General features: G+C 37.0%; 1 protein-coding gene across 1 annotated transcript in view; it reads right to left on the reverse strand.

Annotated features, from left to right (window-relative positions):
• ABI3BP (ABI family, member 3 (NESH) binding protein) overlaps positions 1-22,971 on the reverse strand; it is a 143,411-nt gene that overhangs the window by 102,396 nt on the left and 18,044 nt on the right. Inside the window, exon 3 of the mRNA XM_009891656.1 lies at positions 19,759-19,940. Coding sequence (XP_009889958.1) covers positions 19,759-19,940 — 182 coding nt within the window. The remainder of the gene's footprint in view (positions 1-19,758; positions 19,941-22,971) is intronic.

The following is a 22,971-nucleotide window of genomic DNA, read 5'->3' on the forward strand; positions in this document are numbered from 1 at the left end:
TCACCCCTCCTCATACCCTACAAGGGGAGGCCTTCAGGGGCCAGAAGGACAGAAGTAACAGAACATGGGAAACATGGCAACAAAGGAGTTATTCCTACTAAACATTAACCCTAGTTTGGATTCACAGGTGGTACTTTTCATTTCAAGCCTATTCTCTATTTCACAAACCTACTTTGATAAATTTCTGGTACAATCTCTTACATAAAGAAATAACTTGCTCGTTTTTTAAACACTAGTTCTTCTATGTCCTCGACAAACGTGCTGATATTTCTAACTGTTGGTTAGCTCTAGTTTCCCTGTGAAGTTAATAAAAAAGCTCACGCTTGATTCAACTGAGAGAAAAACATGTAGTGGGAGCTTGAGGTATATCAGACAGCATTTTAAAGATTGAAGGAAAAAAAAGGCATTATGAATTTGTGCAGTTGTTTTAAGAATAAAGTAGTCCTAAGTGGAAAATATTGTAACAAGCCTGGCAAAAACAAAGCATGAAAGAGCTTACTAAGCAGTGTTTCCATGGAAGTGCATGACAAGGGAGGGGAGGCCTGAAATTAAGAAAATGATGGGATGCCTGCCTGACAAATACACCAAAAAAAGTTATTGGACTGCGTCACATCACAGAACACACCCTTTGACAAAGACTCAGTGAAATACAAGAGCGGCCCAGCTCATGGAGCCTTTCAGATAGTCCGCTTGCTGAAAGATTTCAAGCTCCTTTCTTCCCTCCTTGCATGACTGATGACAACGGCTGCTACAGCACACAGCTCCTTTTAAATCAGCAATCTGTTGCCACTTTTGGCACCGGTCCTTAAAACTTTCACAGCAAATAATTACCATACCTCATTCAAAGAATCCAGTATGATCTTCAAATAGGGAAGTCTGAACAAAATACAATGAAGTACATCTTATTGCTAAACTCAATTAATTGTCCCTATATGTTACCCCGTCTCTCAAATGCAAAAGGCCGGTGCTCAGATCTCTCGCTTAAGTTACTTGTGAAAGTCTGGCTCAAACGCTGAAGCATTCAAGTTATTTTTGTAAATGCTAAGGCCAGACAGAAATTACACTCAAATAATTTTTTTCTTTTAAAGGATTAACTTTCATTTCCCTGCTTCCTGTCACTCTCTATTTTTTTTCTCTTTAACTGAAATATTGTAACCACAATGAATACATTCTTTAATGTAACTAGTGTGACATACTCTAACATGAGACGGTGCTGCGATCAACAAAGAACGACTGAAAGGAATGGTCACCACAGAAAAAGAGACACGGAAGCAAAACCACAGAGGAAGCATGAAGTGGAAATTGAAAATTATTCTAAATATTTCCGTAAATAACTAATGGTGTGATAGCAATAAGAATATGCTTAGTTGTAACAAATGGTTATATTTCATTTGTCACTAAAAAGACAGTACTTGCCAATTATTATAATCTATAATGAAGCACACTATACAATTTCATAAACATATAATTCTGTGCTATGTCTAGAGATGATGATGTTTTATGGTTAGAATTACCGTAGAATTACTACGGGTACATAAACATAATTACAGAACACCTGATGATGTTTTATGGTTGGAATTACTGCATGCCGGGTACATAAACATAATTACAGAACACAAAGGAAAAGAAACTGAATGGACTGATTTTTCTCCTCCCCGGGTGACACATCAATTCTGGTGTCAGATTTCACCCAGTTTACCTCATTAACCAGTGAATTCCACCACAAGGAAGGATGTATTTTCATTAGTTTAAGCAAGCCTGAGGACTAAGATTTTGCAGGAGAGTCAAAGGACTAGGATTTTGTAGGAGAGTCGATTACATAAATTTATGCTTTCAGTTTTCACTTTCACAAAATAGCAAAGTTCTATAAAATATAATCAAAAATTGTTTGTTCTGCAGTTATTGAGACAAAGTAAATAATTCAGTAAAATAATTGCAGAAATTAAGTTCACAAGAGACCTCGAACTGTAAAACAAACAAAAAAAAAAAAGTAAAAAAAAAAGTATTCTTTTACAGTTTTTTAAAAAGCATCCACAGATTTCAGATTAAAAGCAAGCTGTTTATTACACATCTGCTAAACTTGTGAAGTTCAGATAATAAATTCCTGTGGAGGAGAATCTTTGTTTTCCTCTTCATATGAAAGTTCTGAAGAAAGGAACTGATGGTTAAAACTAGAATTTGGTAAATACATTTATCTATCAAGTGGAAAATAAAATTCTGCAACATTTTCAGAGAAAAAAAAAAAGATGGATTGTTTAATCTAAAAGACAGTTGTCAATTGTTACATGATTTTGCTGCATTACCTTATCCGACATCTCTTTTCTACCCTATATATTTGTTGGGAGGGTTTTGTTTGTTTGTTTGTTTGTTTTAAATAAAGACCGTGTTGGTCTGGCGATGTAAAGTATGGTATCTTTGATATACTTAAGGAATAAAATAAATGCAATGATATTTAAGGGCAGTATCTCCGTGAATCGTGTGATGTCAAAGGAATAATGTGCTACACCATTTTTGTCACCCAGGAAATACTTTACGGAGGGAATAGAGTAATGCCAGCACCATCACATAAAATGACTAAACTAAACCAAAGCAAACCTTCACTGCATTGCTTCCTCATATTCTTTTTTTCATTTTAAACTCTTGCCACCGTTCAAGCCTCCTTTCTCCCTTTTCAGCAAAGAAGTTGGCAGAAGCCAACTATTGTCTCTAATGACAGCAGAATCAAGACTTCAGTCTCAGTTATAGGATAAAAGACAGACTACAGAAAACGAAGATGTGCACGTCTACTGAAACAATTCTGAAATATGGGTCAATAAAGTGGGTGAAAAGTGACTCTTCATCATTTAACTCTGAACAATTAAGTTCTCTAAAATCTTTTTGCGTTCAGATCGTAAGTGTTACAATATAGGTCTATACCTGTCATACAACTTGATAAAGTGGTCTATTTGTTACACTAAGTTGTTTCCTAAGCAAATGGAGGCAGTAAATCTTGCAGGTTTTAAAATTTTACTTCATGTTTTTGAACAGTTTAAGAAGTCAGCATCTAAATATGCCCTTTTAAATAAGCGATATTTTTTCAGTCACAAGTAGGTGATGAAAAACTTCAGCCTTCCAAATATACAAGTTAACACACATTTCACAGACACATAACCTTGAATATGAATCTAGGATCAAATTTTATATTCCTTTCCCATGTTTGTGAACAGCTCCAATTTACTTTAATAGGACCAGTAAGTCTGTAGAGAGGGTGTGGTCAAGATTAATGTATTCAAAACTGAAGTTAAATGAAACATCATGCTGTCATCGTCTGCACCTCTGAAATGGAGCTTGTTATTGTGCCTGTTCCATCTTAATCTCATACATGCATTTTGCATGATCATGCTTTTATCCCTAATTTTCTTCTTCATATATTACATGAAATTTGGAAGTTCAAGGTGCATCACAAGAAAACTCTTACTTTGCCTGTCTTCACAATTTCAAGGTATCCAGCACCCCACAAAGACATGGTTCTAATTCTAAGTGCTTTTATAAACCTAACAATGATAGCTTCTGAAACCTTCCTCCAAAGTTAGATTCATATTTTTATCCTCATCTATCATTCATGGCAACTGATTCAGCCACATTATCCGTTTTCCAACTACTGCATTTAACTGCAGATTAAGAAACACAAAGATGAATTTAATTTTAGTTTATATATTTGGCAAAGATATTTCACAATGTTTCTAAAATTAGAATTTTCATTACCTGGGAGGGACTCTGGGGAGATTTCTTGAACTACTGGTGTTTTGGATTCAGCAGGCCATACTCGAGTTTCATTCTTAGCTAAAGGGACAAAGACATTAGAGAGTAATTGCAAAGCTGTATTTGCTCTGTTCTACTACAGATTTATTTCTGTCCGTCTTCAGTTTGCCAAAGTAAACCAACATGGATAAACGTGGAAAGCTGAATACCTTTAGGAATCAATGAACTTCCACTGCACAATCAGTACAAGTACCTATGTTCAATGCATGTACTTTTGGTATTGTTTAAAAATAAAATTTACAGCAAGGAATTTAATGCCTTATGAATCATTACTTGCACAGTGCAAAATAGTTTGCAGTGTTTTTCATTTGTTTAGCATTTGAGCATTAAAAGCAAAAATGCTTTTCAAAATTCAAAGATGTAATATAGTTCTAAGCGTTATACAAGACTAGTCTAATAAATTTTCAAATACAATGGAATTGTCACAGTAGTCATGTCCTTATTTTCCTTTACATTACTTCTAACAATTACAGTGGTGTGACAATAGCCTTCTATTCAAACCAAGATATTCCAGCAGTGGACATAGGGAAAATCAATTAATTTGGACTTGGATAATACACCTGTGGGTTTTTTCCTCCACTGAGGACTAAGGCAATATATTTTGTGGGTTTTTTTCTGGATTACTACTTTTTTTTAAAAAAACCCAACCAACCAGTACGTTTTTGATTAAACAGAAAAAATACTTCGAGAATTCAATAAATATGATATTCTGTGATGCATTATTTTGACTTTTCTACATAATACAGAATTACAATAGTTGCAGTATGTCAGTAAATCATAATTAGTCATAACTTCACACACAGCATAAGCCTTATTGCATTTTATTGTAGACATACATGATTCTCAGGTATCAGTGAAGGACATTTGTATAGATTTGGCCAATATGTCTTTTTGTCAATTATTTTATACATTTAATATTTTTCTCAGAGTATTTTTGCTTTGCAAGCAATGACTCTTCCCTATTTTACACTCTGTTGAAATCCAGTAGTCCCTTGTGTATACACCCATGTACTTCGTGTTCTCTGGTAAGGAACACATAGTAAACAGAAGAGAACAAAATATCATTTGTCTGCCCCTGGTTACTTTCACGCAAGTGTTTGTGTAGTCTGCCATAAACAGTAGCTCCAAACTGGCATCACACCAGCTATTTTAGGCATATCAGAGCATTTAAATTTAGAAGTCCAAGCTCAATACTCAGCCAACTGAGGAAGCTAGACATTTCTTGGACAACTGAAGCTACCTTTGTCTTTTTCCCCATCTTTTGCTCATAGTCACATTCTGCCCTTTTTACTGTGTACACTACTGAACCTTATGTCCTATCTGAAAACACAACATTGTTTTCCTGCAGAAAGATATGATTTTACTGCTAGAAAATGAAAACAAATATAAAAGTTCTAGATACTGTAGTCCAAAACTAATATTGGAGGTCTTAAAATATGTTTTACTAAAAGTAAGTGGTATGAAAAATGAATTTGTCAAAATACGATCTACTGATTTTTAATGGTAACTTTGTTACCTGCACATCATACACATGTTAAAACCAAGCTAGTAATGATAAACACCTTGTTTTCAATGCTTGCTGTTCAAATAAATTATTAGTAATTGAGTTACCAATGTGATTAATTTTATCATCATGATTCAAAGCCAGTAACGCTCTGTAATGTAAATAGTGCAATAAAGTTTTTCCAGTTAGCTTAAATTTTCAGTAGCCACAGATGTTGCTAACAACATTTGTCTGTCAGATGCTGGTAAATACTTCCAGATACTAATCTTTAAGGAACTCAGCCTCAGTTCAAACATATTCTTAGTCAAACACATTCAACTATTATTCTACTGTGTAGCTTTACCCTTACATGTACACAACATCTTAACAGGAACAAGCACTGCTCTTTTGTCACTGCAAAGCAAGTCACTCTCAGAATGTGCCATGGCCAGCAATAGAGCAACAGAGTAAATTAAACAAAGCAAAAATAAGCAAGGAAAAATGTCTGACCTAGTTGTTCAGAGTTCACATTAAGTATTAAGACTAGCCAAGCCAAAAGTCATCATCTCCAGAATTCTACTCAAGGGATCTGTGAAAGATGCACTGGGGGCGTTATTATGGTTTTTAAAGATAGCTGTGTTTCCCACAATTATGTTATTAACAGATGATACGATATTTTCATTGATTTAATTACAGATAATAAGGAGAATGTCTTTGTGAAACAATTTCTCACATATACTCAAGCCAGAACTCATATAATTAAAATTCACTGAAAATCTGGTCTTTCAAATGGACACACAAATTTCCATTTTTAAGACAAATATTGAAAGATATAACCTATAAAAAAAAAAGTTACATTGTAAAACAAAACCCCTAAGACCATAAACATGACTGGTTTCCCTTCTTTCCCCTATGGATCAAAGCTACTGCATATTCTTTTAAATAGCTGCAAAATACCTTAAAAAACTGTCCAGATGTTTTAAATTAAGTGAATTTCTATGAATCCTTATAATCCCACGCTAATCATTAATTAAACAAACAGAAAAAAAGAAGGTAAGATAGGAAAAAAAAGACTTTTATGCCTGCAAACATGTCACATCACCATGCTTCTGATACTGCTCGCAAACAATACAAGCTTAGCTCATTTCTGCTTACCCATTTTTTTCCTGGATGCTTGAGGTATGTCATCTATTGTCAGGAAAGAAGGAAGTTTCTGCTGCGTTTCATTGAGACCTGGAACAATAAGGTGCACTACACAGGAAGATGTGTGCCATTAATACCAGAAGAGATGAAAAGTACGCAGCCTGTCCTCTGAGATATGTGAGCGACTACTACTGAACCATTGGGAGTTATTTCTATTCAGTAATTATCACTACCATTTGGTGCCATTTCCCCTTTACACCACTCACTGTATTACCACCATTTCATGATTAATCAGAACTGAAAACGATTCAATACTGGAGCATATAACCCTGCAGTACTGTACTGTCACAGATGCTGGGACATTCTGTCTGGTAAGCCAAGAAGACTCAACACCAAATGTGGTTAGTAAGTATCTGTTTGATTCACATCAATACATTAAAACTCACACAAAGCAAACTTAAGCTGAAGTTATGTAGTTATATAAAGTATTTCCATATATATAAAGGACTAAATGCCTTCCTGAACCCAGGAATAAATTGGTTACAAGGTGCATGATGCAGTGAGCCTTTTCTGTCTTATTTCAGGCAGACCAGTAGTTCACCACACCAAGCACTATAGGATACATAGGTCAAACAAGAACAGAAAGCATGAAACTGAATGGCTTGAGGGAAACAGCTATGTCCCAAGATCTAACATCAAGATCTAATTGCAAGGAACATTATAATATATGTCACTATAGCCTAACATACCAGTATGGTTTTGTGTCTGTAGATGGTATGTTACCATACTACCTTAATAAAAGCAAAAAGAAAACCCCTTGATCTCAGAAGTATGAAAGAAATTCTTGGCTTCACCAGTGACAGTATCTTCTTTGAAATACTTTGACAATAAAATGATTCTATTTCTCTTCGGCTACATCATACTTGAACCATCTGTACCACCATGAAATATAACAAATACTGTCTGAAGCAGCTGCAAAATACCCTTTGATATGCAAGGAAAGAACTAAGATCAAGAAAACTAAAAGTATTTACACAGTTCTAATTTTCAGCCGAAGATTAGGGAAAATAATAAAAATATCTTCTAGTCACCTAATATTGCTCCTGGCAGAGAAGAACTGTCTGAAGTTTTTGACTGTGTCCGATTTTGAATAACTGTGGAGACAACACAGGGGTATTAGAAAATAATTAAAAAAAAAAAAAAAGAAACAAAAAAAGAAACAAACCCACACCTGAGACAAGCCTCAGCATTCTGAAAACTTTTCCTCCACTTAATACTTGGAGATGATGACACCATCCTAATCTTTCTGCATTTGCATTCAGTTTAAGAGACTACAAACTGTGTTTCCTCTACATCACCTCTTAACTGTGCATCTCTTCTTTCCCCTAACATATCAGTTTCATATCCTTGGTGAAAAATTACATTCTATGCTTATGTCAATATAGGGCCAGCTGCAGGCCATCTCATTACCCTGCAAGATGCACATGAAGTAAATGCCAATACTGTCATATTTTAATGGTAATTACCATAATTTGCTTTCACGCCACCCTCCAGTCTACTCCTGTCCCTGAACTGTGAACTACCTCCAAAGACAATTTTCTCGATTTTGTTACTTAAAATTATTCACAATACAATTTCTGTTAGCAAGTGTTAATCTGCAGCTCATTTTCTATCAGCTATCTTTAAGTAGCTAATTTTCAAAGATTACACCACTACACTACCTCTTACTACTGGAGAGAAACAGGAATTTCATATCTCTCTCCACTGACCAGGGAAGGAAGAAGAAGGGAGTCTAAATCAATGACTTAGCTGAAGACACTCACAAAGAAGTCTGGCAGCATGAATGTTATCCATATTGCTGCCCTGCATGTCTGACTATCAAGTTATGCACAGCTGCGAGATCAACATACCTGGCCAATCCAGTTGAAAGAGAAAAAGAATGGATACTAGTAGAAATCAGAACTGATTGCTATCCATTTAATGACTTAACTGAGTCACTGTTTATAATGCAATATAATAGCTCATTTTATTAACGCAGGTAGGTAGCAATAGTATTTGTAATTTAAAAATATGAGTTTGTAAGGTTCCACCTATTCTAAAAGGAAACTTTCATGACAGTCATATAAGAGTCAATTTTTTTTCATTTTAAGTTACTCTTGCAGACTATAAGAATCGATTTAAAAATATTTACCTTGTTTGATTATTGTGACAGGGACCAACTTCTTATTATCACGCAGTGTAAGCTGAAGAAGAGGGGAAAAAAAAAAAGCCTTGGGATAACTGCCATAATAGTAATTGAACTTTCTTAGAAACACAAATAGAGGGCTCTAATCCAATACTGCTCCTGCCTCACGTTAACACTGAATATGGCTCTGGCCCTAGTCGCTGAAGGTTATGCTGTCGCTTCAGTCCCCATGGGCTAATATAGTAATTTGATCAAAATAGCATTTTGATCTCATTTTTTCAGTTTGAGATGTTTTGTTTTATAAAAAACACAGTATTTGACAGCTTAGGAATCATCAATCCTCTTTTCTTTTAAGAATCTCTTGAGCACTCACTGGGGAGTAGTCCAGAAAGCTACGAAAAGCCGAAATTTAACTACAACAAATCATCTGAAATATATGCAGTTACAAATTTGGTCACAGGATATAATTATATTCTCAGGAATAGTATATTTAGAACACATACTACTCCAGAACCAGGAGTACATTTGTAAACCAGCAGCAGTCTTGAGTGCATAGTCTGCTTAAAGTAGATTAACTCAGAGTAATTTTATTTGGTTAAATTGTTTCCAAAGTACAATTGGCCAGCCACCCATATTTTTCTCACATTTTTATGCTAAATACTTGGACTTTTCTGCTGTTCACTTGTCTTTGACCCAAATCGAGTTTAGCCTAAGTTTGAATCTTTTCTAGCATTTTGATACCACAAAAATAAGGATCACATGAATGGACCCCAAATCTATTAAAAGGAAACTAGAATGCCTTCTAGTGAAAAAATAGTGTTGCAGATGATCAGCTTTTGGAGTAACCCGGCTACTTGTGTGACTAACAAGTGGGATGAAATGAATTTGTCAGAAAAAGGTGTTCGTTTTATTGTATTTCTCACCAGGAAACCAACAATAAAAGAAACAGTTCTCGAGTTGTAGTGAGCACTCGTGTAACCACAGTGCGTAACTTCTCATCATAGTTATTATCAGTCTTTTTACTAGTCAAAGACTCTTATATTGACAAGAGCATCCTTTTTTTGAATAATAATGGATGACTGTAATGACAGCAATATGAAAATGCTAAATACATTAAAATACATTCAAAATTTAGTTTCTCACTTAAGAACAAATCATTGATATGAAGTCTGTGTTCCGCAGCTGCTGTAATTATACTGCTGACCTGCACGAATTTGCAAGTGCTGCACTTGAACTTTACTACTGTGCTGTCAATCCTCTCTTTCTCAGTCTCCTAAAAGTGACTACTTTAGATATTTCTATGTCTAATAAAATTTACTACTTGTATAAACTATTTCAGAAAAATCAACATATCATCTGTAGGAATGGGACTGTTAACTGTATTTTCCAGACACAGAATATAAAGCATAAAGGTATTAGGAACATTAGCTATTAAAATGACTATGGCACCTCCATGAATGAAGGAAGATGGCAAATAAGGTGTTTCTTAATTTGGCACCTCCATGAATGAATGAAGGTGGCAAATAAGGTGTTTCTTAATTTCAGAGGAAAAAGAGAGATGTAAGTTATACTGAAAGTTGGGCATCTTAAATTCTGACCATATACCTATGGCATATTGCATAAAAGACTGCAGTTCTCAGACATTCTGTAAAACGCCATATGGAAACATTACTTTAAGAGACACTTGTTCTTTTTGCCTCTCTTATATTCTAATACTCAAAAAACCCACAAAAAACTGGCGTACATGTAAGAGACTCCTCAAGGAAGCATTACAATCAACCTGGACTGGATAAGTTTTCGAATAGTAGGCATGTTTTCTTCCAGAGTTTAACAATTGATAGAGCTAAAAGTCCTGCTTTTTGGCTGGAAAGAGAATAGACTCAGAATACCGGGTTGGAAGGGACCTCAAGGGCTGCCTGGTCCAACCTTTCCTAGCAAAATCATGGTCTAGACAAGATGGCCCAGCACCCTGTCCAGCTGAATCTTAAAAGCATCCAGTGTTGGGGAACACACCACTTCACTGGGGAGATTATTCCAATGACTGATTGTTTTCATTATGAAAAATTTTCCTCTTGTGTCCAATCGGAATCTTGGACTAACTTGTACCCATTACCCCTCGTGTCTTTTCCATGTGACTCCTTGTAGAAAGGGAGTCTCCATCTTTGTAGCCACTCAAAATTGAGTAGGACCCCACCTTTCAGACTGACATTATGAAATTATAGGAACCTAAACAGACAGAAGAGGAAATAGATTTCTACTGCATCCTCTCCACCCTACCACCACCCATTGTTTATGAAGGAAAAAAGAATGACCATCCCTAGACCTCTCCTTTTCTTCCTCTCTCTCATTAGTTGTAGCTGACACAGTCCCAGGAGCTTAGTCAAACTTAAAGGACGAACCTGCCAAAAAAACCACAAGCTGATACGTGACCGATGTTGAAAGGGCAGAATGACTAGATGGATCGGTAATGTTGCTTTAATAAACAGCCTTTTAAAATGTCTCCTTACAAAGAGTTAGAACCATACTGATATGAGCCAGTTGCGTCTTTGGAGCAAAATAAAGCATAAACAAAGCTTGGCCTAAATAACACTCATTTTGGCGTTGCACTGATGATATGATTGCACCACTGAAAAATACCCAACCTAATACTGTGGAAACTGAAGTAATAATGTAAACTTAAGAGCTGGCCACTATCTGCTTCCAAGCCTTAGTTTTATGGCTTTTTGCACCACTAAAGTGAGAATGATAAGAGAATTCTTAGAATAATCTACGGAATGTTTTCATGATATTTCTGTGGAGGGTGATAATGCAGTACTGCTCTGGAGCTAAGCCCTGTGAAGCTGACTGAAAAGACTAGATGTTGGCTTCATTCCTCCTTTCATACTTAAGATGTGCAAATATTTGGAAAACTGTTTTAGCTCACTTTCTCAGGACTTCTCTTGCATAAATAGAATCCCTACTTCCACAGAAGCAGCATAACAGAGTCAAGGTCCAGGCACACAGGGTTTGCTAACACGAAGAAAGGAATGCAGCTTGCACTCCAGATGCCAGAGTGAATGACTTGGTCTTCGGCTGTCACATGTAACTTTAAAGACACTTATGGGACCAATGGGAAGAACAGTAAAGTTGATTTTATAAACAACCTAATGAGATAAGCACCTTCCTGAGTATCAAATCAATTTGCTTCATATTACCCATCGATAAAACATTTTCTCTTGAATGTTATAGCATTCTTCTCTTGAAGGTTATAGAACAGGTACAATGTGACCAAAGTGGTTAAATGGTTGACTTGGAGGTTTTCATTTTTTTGTTTCTTCCTTCAGATAAATTGGTTTAATTTCTAATCTAAGGCATGCACTATACAAAAACACATATAGAAATGTACATTGCTTCTGACTTTAGGTAGCAGTGTTTCTAATCTTGTTTCCTTATAAGCACCTCAACTGCATGTGAAAGGTACTGATTAGCAGTCAGGTTTGTGCCAGGCTCTTGCTGGCCTGTTTCTCCCCAAAACCTGCAAATGGACTTAAGCTGGGGTCTGCAACAATTACTGTTACTCCCGTGCAAAACACTCCAGATACCTCTGACTAAAGGGACAAGTTCCATGCTGGTTTTGCCAGGTCTACAAAATGAAACCAAAAAAAATATGTCCAATGCACTCTCTGTTAAAGCTTCAGGCAAAACTGAATCTCTCATTAGGAGGATGACAAAATTCCAGATCACAGCATCAGAGCAGTCCTTAGCAGAGCTTGACCCCATTCCTTCTACCCTTTCAGGACACAAAAACCCATCTCTATCAGCTTGAAAGATGGAAGAATAATCATCAAGGAGAGGTCTGCTTTGAACTAAGTGTATGAAATAGTTATCTCATGACTCATCTCACTGACTTTAGATGCCTTCTTGCCTGGGGGTGAGCTGCATGCCCTTGGCTCAGTTTTCAGTCAGTGAGATTGTAGGGTGAGTTGCACTCCATTAAGAATGTTTATTTCTGTCACCAGAATCAATTTCATTCATCCTAATATGGTTAACAGTGGTGGGAGGGTCTGATCTTGAATAGTGCTTGTCTCTTTGCATGAGCTACTCAGTGAGTGTAGACAACTACCCTATTTTATGTACTTTACTCCGTGCAGCTAAAATAAGATTAAGTGAATTCCTCCAAATATTGCTCTTCTTTCTTACGAGCTACTGTGTGAACAATGTTAAACAATGTTAAAAGCTCTTGTCCCAGAACCAGCCTGGGACCTTTCAAATTGTTGAGGTCATTAGGCACACGTGTTCTGCTGGCTTTCTGTTAGGGTTATGCTAAGTACCTAGATCACCTGGTGATCTAGATGACTTGCAAGTACCTAGATCACATGGTACTTGTGAAAATCCCACCTAGTTTGAAGCCTATGCCCAGACTGGACTGGTTTTGGTAATTTTAAAACATTTTCAGAAGTTTCAAAAAAACTCTCCAATTACTATGCTGCTAAGAAAGACTAAAAATCCTAGGTCCAATGTTGGTGTTAGTTCCAGCTATGTAAGATAGTGGGATTGACACCTGCCTGGCTGAGATCAGCATTTTATTTCATCATTTCATTTTATCAGAGCTGCAACCTCATTTGCCACTGTTTCTCATAATGACCTCACTATTTTTTCCTTCACCTCATTATTTAGCATCTCTCATATCCCAGAAAGAGAGAGCATTTTGCACTGCCCATAAAATTGCTACAATGTTCTGGTATATTTTACATGTAAACAATCCTGGAGGCAGAACTTTGGGCAGCCTCTTATCACAGTGAGCAATCAAGCATTGATGGAAAGTTTTAATTCCAATTACAGTCATTAACTCCTCTAATTTCTGTATTATTAATTTTCTTCCAGACATTATTGGAAACCCAGATTTAGTGTTGTGACAAAATTGTGATGCGAATAAGCTCCACAGAAAGGCCAGACTGCAGGAAGCTAAAGAAAAGAAAGACTTTTTGCATCTCTTTTTCTGAGAAGTACAAGTCTTAGGCAATTTTGTGGTTGGCTCTTCATTAATTTCACCTAACACCTTTGAACATGAACATCTGCTCATTTTCTGCTTATGAACCACAAATGTTCCAACTTTCAAACCCTAAGTGCCCTGGTCAAGGCTGAAAACTTAATGGCCATTCCTACCATGTAAAATACGTTGCAGGGGAAACACAGACAGACTCTCAATGTCAAAGAGAACTTTACAAAGACATAAGGGTGAAAGAAGAGCAAGAGGGACAGACCCCTAAGTCAGGAAATTTCATAAACTCACGCTTCAGGTGCCATATGTCCATAAGGGCCATGGACGCCTACAAGGCTTGATTTAGGTGTTTTTCTGAATAGGAATGGGGTTTCTTCCAGCCATGACGTAAGAAAATTTTTAAAACTTCCAGTGAGAATTGCCGAAAAATCACATGATAAATGAGGCAGTTTCCATCTTTGGAAGAAGGTCTTGAAGCACTCCAGCGTTGCAACAACAGCAGCCTGGATATTTACAGCAATGCATGTGGTTGTAGAGAGTGCAACAAGGAACAGTTATGTGTTGAAATGGGCTTCACAAAAACAGTACAAGACTTGTGGCCCAGGCTAAAGAAGTATGTGATACTATGTAATCAAATCCTGTGGCTGAGCTTATCCAAGAGCTGCCTGATGTTTTGAACAAGGCTGCTCCTGTGCCAGAGGACCTCAGCAGCATTGCTGAACTAGCAATGCTCATCATCTTTAGGTAGCAAGTGGGTTTAAGGATGTAGAGAAAAAATAGACAAAGACAGATTATTGGGAGCAAAAGGGAATTTCAGAAAGGCAATAACAATATTTTTCAAAAAGATGCAATTTTTACATCATTACTCTTCCCTGACGGGCTTTTTGTCAGTGACAGTGGCCTCTCTATGTGTTTTCCTCATGTGGGAACACAAACACTTCTGCTGCTGCTTCTACCTACTGCACCAGCAACAGAACCAAGTGCTGTTCAGGGCCAGATCCTGCTACAGAGGACAACACATTTTTGAGGTGTACAAAGGTCAGAATCCATCCCCTGGGAAAATGAGCTTGTGTTAAAATGCATGGATTGCCCTCTCTGAATACTAGATTGCATCTTTGTCCTTCCTGAGAAAGTACTGTTCTCTTAAGTATTGTTTTCTGCATAAAACTGAAGCAGTGTCTAGGAAGTAATCAAGAAGGCCATGAAGAAGTTACTAAACTTGGAAAAGGTGAAATGTCAGTGACAGGAAAACCTCAGATTCACATCTTCTGAAGAGTCAGATAACAGTGGCGGGGTCATCAGTTGCAAGAACAGGTTTATCAATATCAAGATGTTTGCCAATTAATCCTCTCTGAGCTTTACCTAAGACCGGAAAGTCTAAAGAAAGTTGACAGAGACTAACAGGAAGAAAATGAAAGCCTCTGAAACAGGCTAAGAATACCACTGAAAAGCTGATAATCTCAGCGAAACAGAGAAACTGAACAGATCAGCCTACCTCTTTTTACGCAAAGTGGAGCTGCCTGAACTGACGTAAACCATGAACAATGTCACCCATATTGGCTTTTTAACCGTTTTTCCCTTAAGCAGTAGTCACTTGATACTGGGCTGTTTGTGAAAGCAGATATCAAGATCCCCAGTGCCTCAGTGCCACACTTATAACATGGATAACATTGACACTAGCAATCAAGAAGACCTCAGGGGTGATACAGATCATCCCCCTTCTCTGTACAGATCACCTTTGCATCATACCACTTTTGACACCTCTCTGCTGGGGGAGCGCAAACAGTAGGACACCCAGAGCTGCAGTTGCAGATGAAAAGGCAGCATGAGACACTGACGTGCTTTGGAATACTTGCGTGAAAGGCACTGTAGGAGTACAAACAATTACTTTCACTGTATATTTTGGCTTTTAATTCTACTAGTAAAGTGCTTAGATTAAGTGTGTTCTCTATTTGCTGGCTTTCTTTTCTAAATGAATCAGCTGGTATAGGGCCTCCAGGTCCAGGTGCATTTTCCTTCTTCTGTGGATAGTGGGTCAGTGGTTAGTTTTATGCTTGGCAGCTGTTCAGCTGCTACGTCTTCCTCACTCAGCAGAGTACCTGTGCTAATTAAGTATCACATGGTGAGCTGGTTATAAACCACTTATTGTCTCTTCCATGAATGTACACTGTATGCGTTCCCATGGCGTTATATTCAGGGGCTTTGGCATTTCCATGCCTGTATGTTACTGACAGATTTTAAGTGAGACTTTTTCCTCCCATTTTCTTCCATTAGTCACTTTACAACGCTTTGAAAAGACAGGCTTTCAGTGCACTCACACAGGCACCAGGGGTGACAGGCACTAGAAAATGACTTTGACAGCTTTCGAACAGGAGTCACTCAGCAGTAACCAAATGCCCACGGTATGTCCCTTATCACAAGATGTCAACGAGCTTCATTTGGTAATTCTCTTTCACAATCCCATTTCCTCAGCTGAGGGGAAGGTGCTGATCTCCCTCTGGTGACCAGAGATAGGACACGAGGAAATGGAATGAAGCTGCATCAGGGAAAGTTCAGAACGGACAGTAGGAAAGGGTTCTTCACTGGGAGGGTGGTTTGTCACTGGAGCAGGGTCCCCAGGGAAGTGGTCATGGCAGCAAGCCTGTCAGAGTTAAAGTAGCATCTGGGCGATGCTCTTAGTCGTACGGTTTAGTTTTAGGTAGTCATGCAAGGAGCAGGGAGTTGGATGCAATGATCCTTATGGGTCCCTTCCAACTTGAGATGATTCTATCTAGTCTTAGATTTAAAAGAACTTTTATATTGGCAATTTGTGGCCATAATCTCTTCCTAACTTTACTCTAACAGATAAGCAAAAATTTGACCATATAAAATGAAAATCTGGTATAAAAATAAGACTGTTTTGCATACCTGTGTTTGGGCATTAGGTACCAACTTGTACATATTCTGGAGTTGTCCGTTTACTTTTTTATCTGATTTGACAGAAAGAGAAATAAATACACAGAATTACTTTCTGTTTTGTCCAAAGCAAAGCAAACCAGATTCATTCACCTTTTTCAATAGCTAAGAAAGTTAAAAGACTTCATTACAAGGCATAAAAACATACCATGTAACAGTTTTGTTTGGTCCTGTTTCTCCAGATTAATTAATTCCTCTGCAAAGCCTTCCCTTCACATTTTGCCAAAGAGGAAATGAAATGTATTCTTGTTGTTCTACAACAGGGGGTAAGTGAGCTGAAGTGGTCTTTGGGTCTTACTAAGGAGAAGTCAGAGGTCTCTAAGAGGATTCTTTAATGAAATTAATATAACCACAACAATAATACGCAAGGAAGAAACTTGAAAGAGGAATTTCTGCATCCCATCTGTCAGGCTGGTACTAGGACTGGCTAAAAGCAGCATGTTTTAAGGTCTCCAATAGTTAGTCTTGCTTTTAAGTGCACTATTCTAAAAGACATACACATTTAGCACTGGCAATACAGGGCAGGCATATCACACTTTGGGTCTAACATGGTTTCCTTTGTCTCAACACATGAAAACAGTAACCCATGGATTTAATCTCTGAAATTTTTCTCTTAGCTTCTTAGTATTAGAAGCTTCTTGTGACGCAGCTGTTATGGACAGAGGAGAAACAGTCCCTCTCAGCACCTCTTGTATTCTAGCATGATGCTTCGAACTTTGCCTACATTTTCCACCTTCACACTTTTCTGCTGCCTTTGCATCGACAGGCATGTAAACAAGAATCAAGATAAGTGTTATCACAGTTCTTCACAATTCCATCCAAAACAGGTAAGTAATAGAAACAAAATCATCTATAAAGAAATATCAATTGAAAGACATTTAAGTTGACACGTTATCATGAAAAATATCTTTCAAAGTACTTAATACTTCTCAGGAGCAGGACCTACTATTGGCCCAAAGACAAGGGAAAACTGACAGAAGTTTCACACTGACTTCATGCTAAAATCATGCTAAGACAGTCAGAAGAAATCTACTTTCATCTCTTTTGATACATTTTGGTTAAATAAATGTTGAATATTTGCCATGCCTTTTATGTCTTCCTCAAATGAATTAAAACCAGATTCTCCTCCCAACCACTCCCAACGTGCTCAGTATATAACAAAAATATGTCCTGTGGATTCAACAAATACAAGAATTTGCGACACGAATTTCAGTTTATAGTCACTCATATACTCTTCATGGAGGAAAGAAAATTTACAGTGAATGAGGCTTGGTTTAGGTTGAGACATTTCTTGATACGTGAAAAGACATTGAGTTGTTACAAGATAAGAAGTTAAAACAGAAAAGAAGTGGTCATTTGTGCTGCCTGGTAAACTCCTATGCAGACAGATGGTTACAAATGTATAATAAATGTTCATTCTGTTTACTGCCCACGTTTCCTCTATGGACCTGCTATGCAATGACAATATGACATGCTTGAATCTGAAAGGTGTTGTCAACTTTGTGATTTGATACACTATCAGTAGACCAGAATGTAGACATACAGGGTAATAGCAAGCTCCCTGGATTTAGTTGCTGCAGGAGCACCCCCTGAATACACAAGTCTACATTCTAGGAAAAAGTCTCATTCAAATAGAATATGAACTCTTACAAGAAAGTATCTCTCAACCCAACTCAATATGTCTCCATAACTTACAAGAATGATTCTTCTGTCATATTAAAAATGTATGGTGTCTGTAAGAAACCACATTTAGAAACACATTATATACAAAGAGTGAATGTGGTGATGCCAGTGGACATTTCAGTCAGTCTTGAACACAGTATTAAACTATGCACTTTTTATTCCCTCCTATTTTAAGTGCTCAAATATATTCCAGCACTCATTCTACAGATGACTTTAAAATGTTTAAAATGTAGGAAAACCAGCCATCTAGTAAGTCTTCTTTAGAGCTGTGAAGCAGAGTTTCTTTTTGTTAGGCAGGTAAAGGGAGGGAAAAGACTACTACCATTCCCCACTTTAATCTAATAGTCTAATGATAGCATTATTCAGATTGCTAAAATGACTCTACAGGCACTGGGCAGGTACGTTGAAGTTGGAAATTTCTAATTTATGAGGAAGGCCAGCAAAGTTCTTCATTAGGCAGTATGAGGGGTTTCGCAGCATTACAAGCCGCCCTATGGCTCCCCACCCTTATCCTCAGCTGTGTAACTCACCCACAACTTGAAACTCAGGTCCACATCAAATTTCAGCTGGAAATCTCATATGAATAAGGCTCTCACGAGAATTCACATTCTTCACATTTTGAGTCAAACTAGAAATACTGAGCATAGGAGTTTGCAGCATCTTCTGACCAACACCATGCTCAGAAATACCTTTATGTAAATGCTTGAGGAAAATAAATGAAATTGGGCAATGTCTGTTAAGCTCTCTCCTCCTCTCTTTAAAAGGAGGAAGACTCTGCTGCTGCCTATTTCTTCCACTGACAGCAGTGATTCTTTGAGCAGTATATATTTTTTCAAGGGTTAATTTGACATCACTTTGCCTGCATTGTCTTGGGACTTTGGAGAAAAGCTTAAAATATGACTGGGAGAACAGCCGGGGATGCCGTATACTGCCTCCATGAAAACCCAAATGAAAGCATACATGAGAGCATATGCTTCAAACACAATTTATACAATTCCTTGACTGACAACCAGCTTCAAATTCAACTTTCCAGAAGAGTCATAAAGGGTCCATTGTGACGCATGCTGCATCGGACAGGCCCTGTCTAGTTTTTAACCAACTTGAATGTAAAAGCAGATATCAAAGAATATCCAAACAAGGATAATACTTTCCATCAACTCAAATTGGTAATGACCTTATTATTCAAGGCCCAAGGAAAAAGCTTGGAATTCAGTCAGAAGCATAAACACAGGTACTCAACACTTTATGTGGATCTAAACTAATCGCTGTTAGAGTTCTACCAGTCTCCAGCAGATTCTCTACTATTTTCAATGACAAGAGAACAATTTTCAGAAGAGTAGGTGATAGTTTTTCAAACACAAACTATTTCTAGTGTCACCAATTCCTAAAATAATTTATTAGGAACATAAGGAATAGCATTTAAACTATGAAAACTTGACCAGTAGCTTACATTAAGCAATATCACAATAGAGGAAAAAACACTGTCAAACTGAGTAGCTATTTGATTAACTATTGTCAAATACTTACTAGACAGAACTGTCTTATGATTGAAAGTCTTGCTCCAAATACTATCCTCTACGTTGTCTTTAACTCCAAATTCATAAAGTGTGTTTGGCTTCAGATTGTCCACCACCGTCTCTGTAACTGGGCAAAGCTGAAAAACCCATTTCTTGTCTTTATCCTTTTCTCTGTAGCGAACTGTATAGAACCTACTCGACAAAAAAAAAAAAAAAAAAAAATTTCTTTACACAGAAACTCACTGCAAGCATTTTTGCTAATTACTAAAATGGTCTCTACCCGCCATTGTTCTTGTTCTTTCTGGCCCCTTATGGTTATCAAATATCAGAAAAGCCAGTATATCTTCTCTGCAAATGTAGTGCTAGTCCAGTCATCTCCTAGATACATATGTTCCCCATCATACAGACCTAGACATTAGGAGTATTATATAAAAAGCAAACGAACAGTCTCCTTATTCACAAACAACCACGTGTGTGGGGTTCCGACCACAAACTGCAAGCTCATTTTGCAAGCAGTTTCTGGGATTCTGACATATGCCAGAACTAGTCAATTCAATCACGAGTCTATTAGTCAGGAAGCCTCGACAAATTTCTCAAAATCTTCTGTATCTGTCCGCGGAAAGGTGTTCCCCTCAAAATCAGTCCAAAACTATTCCCAAGGGAAAACCAGTAATAGTTGACATTTATATGATACATTCCCCATTCAGTGATCCCATTATGCACCACCCACATTTCAAACAAGAAAGTAAACGAAGACATTACTTTCAGCAGTTTAAATCAATAGCGTGATGAATGCTAACAGATTATGAAATTAAAAAACATTTCTACAAAAATTGCCCAATTCAGTCAAGCAGCACCACCCTGGAAAAGTATGACTGCAATGCTAGCCAGTATAAAACAACGCAGTGTAAATGGTGAGAGTTACAGCACAAGAACTCCACTGCCTGCTACAGTCTCGTTTTCATCATACGTACTGTATCACTGCCAGAATGGGGTGAGAGTTTCTGGTTTTGTAAAAACAAATCTCAGAGAGATTTGGAAACTTTTAAATCCAAGTATTACTGAAAATTGTTGCACATAACATAAATAAAGCATATCCATTGTCCATATGCGTCTTACATTTACATCAGCTGAAAAAGGATAATTCCATCCAATTGTATTTTTCCACACTTCAACAAAGCAAATTAAGGCCATAAAAGAAGCCTAACCCTAAACCCCCAGGTATATGCCCAAGAATCATTCAGAAGCAAAAAGAAAAAGAAATTTGGGCTGTGATATTTAATCCAGATATTATATGGGAAAATATATGGAGAGAAAGGAAGGGACCTTAAGAAAACAACCCCAAAAAGTTCTTTAATCAACTGAAAAGGTACCAAGTTGTAAGGTCTAGATTAAAATGATTTAATGGGCCAAATATAACACTGTCAATGCACAAAGCTGCTTTTGCCAAAGTTACAGAAGAGCACTTAAAGAATGGAGTATATGTGAAAGGTGACTGTTGAGTACAGGCAAATTCATTCTTCATTATTAAAACACAACCTAAGACATGGCAAGTTCCGATCATGGAAAATATTTTCAGACACAAAGATTCATTTTGTTTACAAATTTTATCTCATAATTGTCAACTTTGTTTTTTTGGCACCAAAAACATAGGTTCTCCTGTTTTAGTTGCTACAATTCATCTCATTCAGGTATTCTGCCAGGTTACAAAGTTTATATCTACATTGGCTCACATAACTCTCTTCATTAGCTGTACTACTTTGTGTTCAAAACAAGCCATAGTCTAACCCAAACCTTGGAAAGGAAGGAAATATCATAACGTAGCGAATATCCTCTCTCTTCTTATCGATTCCTGGAGTACCAAGTAATAATCTGCATCCTTACTTCTGGTGGCTGTGATTTCATATGTCAAGCAATATAAGATCTAAGTATCAGTTGGACTGACAAAGAAAGTTTTTAACAAGAAATTATTGGCAACGTTAAAATGAGGGAAATTTCTTCTCCTTAATCTTCTTAATCCTTTCAAATGTAGTCGTACGGAGAGTAACAGACAGAAAAGCTTACTTGAAATCTGTCATTACCTTGCGAAGGGCGTAACAGTAACAAATAAATCCCATCTGCAACATAAATGCATCTTGCTGGACCCCATACAGTCTCTTGGTAAGGGATTTAGACTAGGTATAGATAGATCTACGATCAAAATGGGAATCACAACTAGAATTAGTCACCTGCTTCCCAGCTTGCCTGAAAGAAGAAATTTCATTTGTTTTCATGTTCATTCTTACCTTTTCCTACCTGTTTTAGTTGAATGGGGTAAAAATAAGGTGGTTGTATGTGATGGAAAGAAAACAGTATACTGATTAATTTCAATTATTTAACAGTCTAAATTAATAGCTGCAACAGAAATGAGGAGGGAAAAAAATATCAAAACTTTTTTCATAATGAATAGGCTTTTAAGTGGCCACTCCCACTTGCTTTTACTGTAGAAAATGTTCTGGTTTTGAATACTGTCTCCACACCTGCAAATTCATTCTCCCTAACATGAATTAAAATACTGAGAACACCTGCATGTCAAAAACCATCTTTCAATAAAATTCATGACTATTGAAAAATCTGACAAGATTTTCATAGCTGTGCCAAACTGTGCCATTAGAAATAGAAACATATAGCACAGAAGAAATGACATCTTTCAATAAAATTCAAGACTATTGAAAAATCTGACAAGAAGATTTTCATAGCTGTGCCAAACTGCGCCATTAGGAATAGAAACATATAGCACAGAAGAAATGTGCTCTCAACCCCAAGATTTCCAAGCCTGTAAAAACTACACCAAGGGTGTAATTATTTTAGTGGAAACTTGCCACAACGAGTACTAAAAACCCTGACTGCGATGACAGAATTTCCTCAACCATTTCAATAAAAAGCAACCAAAATGAAGTTCCATTTAACAATTTGAAAGTCACAATTGTTTGAGTATTAAAAATACCCAAATCATAAACAACATGCACTTCTGGGGAAATGCAATCATTTGTTTATAGAGTATGAAATCAGAAATGCCAAGTTTTGTCATTAAAGAACAATAATTCATTGTTAAACCAGACCAACAAGCTGCCAAATACAGTGCAATTTCAGTGCCAGCCTGAAAACATTCTACTGATTAAATTTTGTTGTCATTTTAATTTCTCCCCTTTCAGTCCTTCCTATCAGAAAAAAATACAATATC

The sequence above is a fragment of the Charadrius vociferus genome, unplaced genomic scaffold, assembly GCF_000708025.1.
Source record: "Charadrius vociferus isolate BGI_N301 unplaced genomic scaffold, ASM70802v2 scaffold329, whole genome shotgun sequence".
In the NCBI taxonomy this organism is placed as follows: Eukaryota; Metazoa; Chordata; class Aves; order Charadriiformes; family Charadriidae; genus Charadrius; species Charadrius vociferus.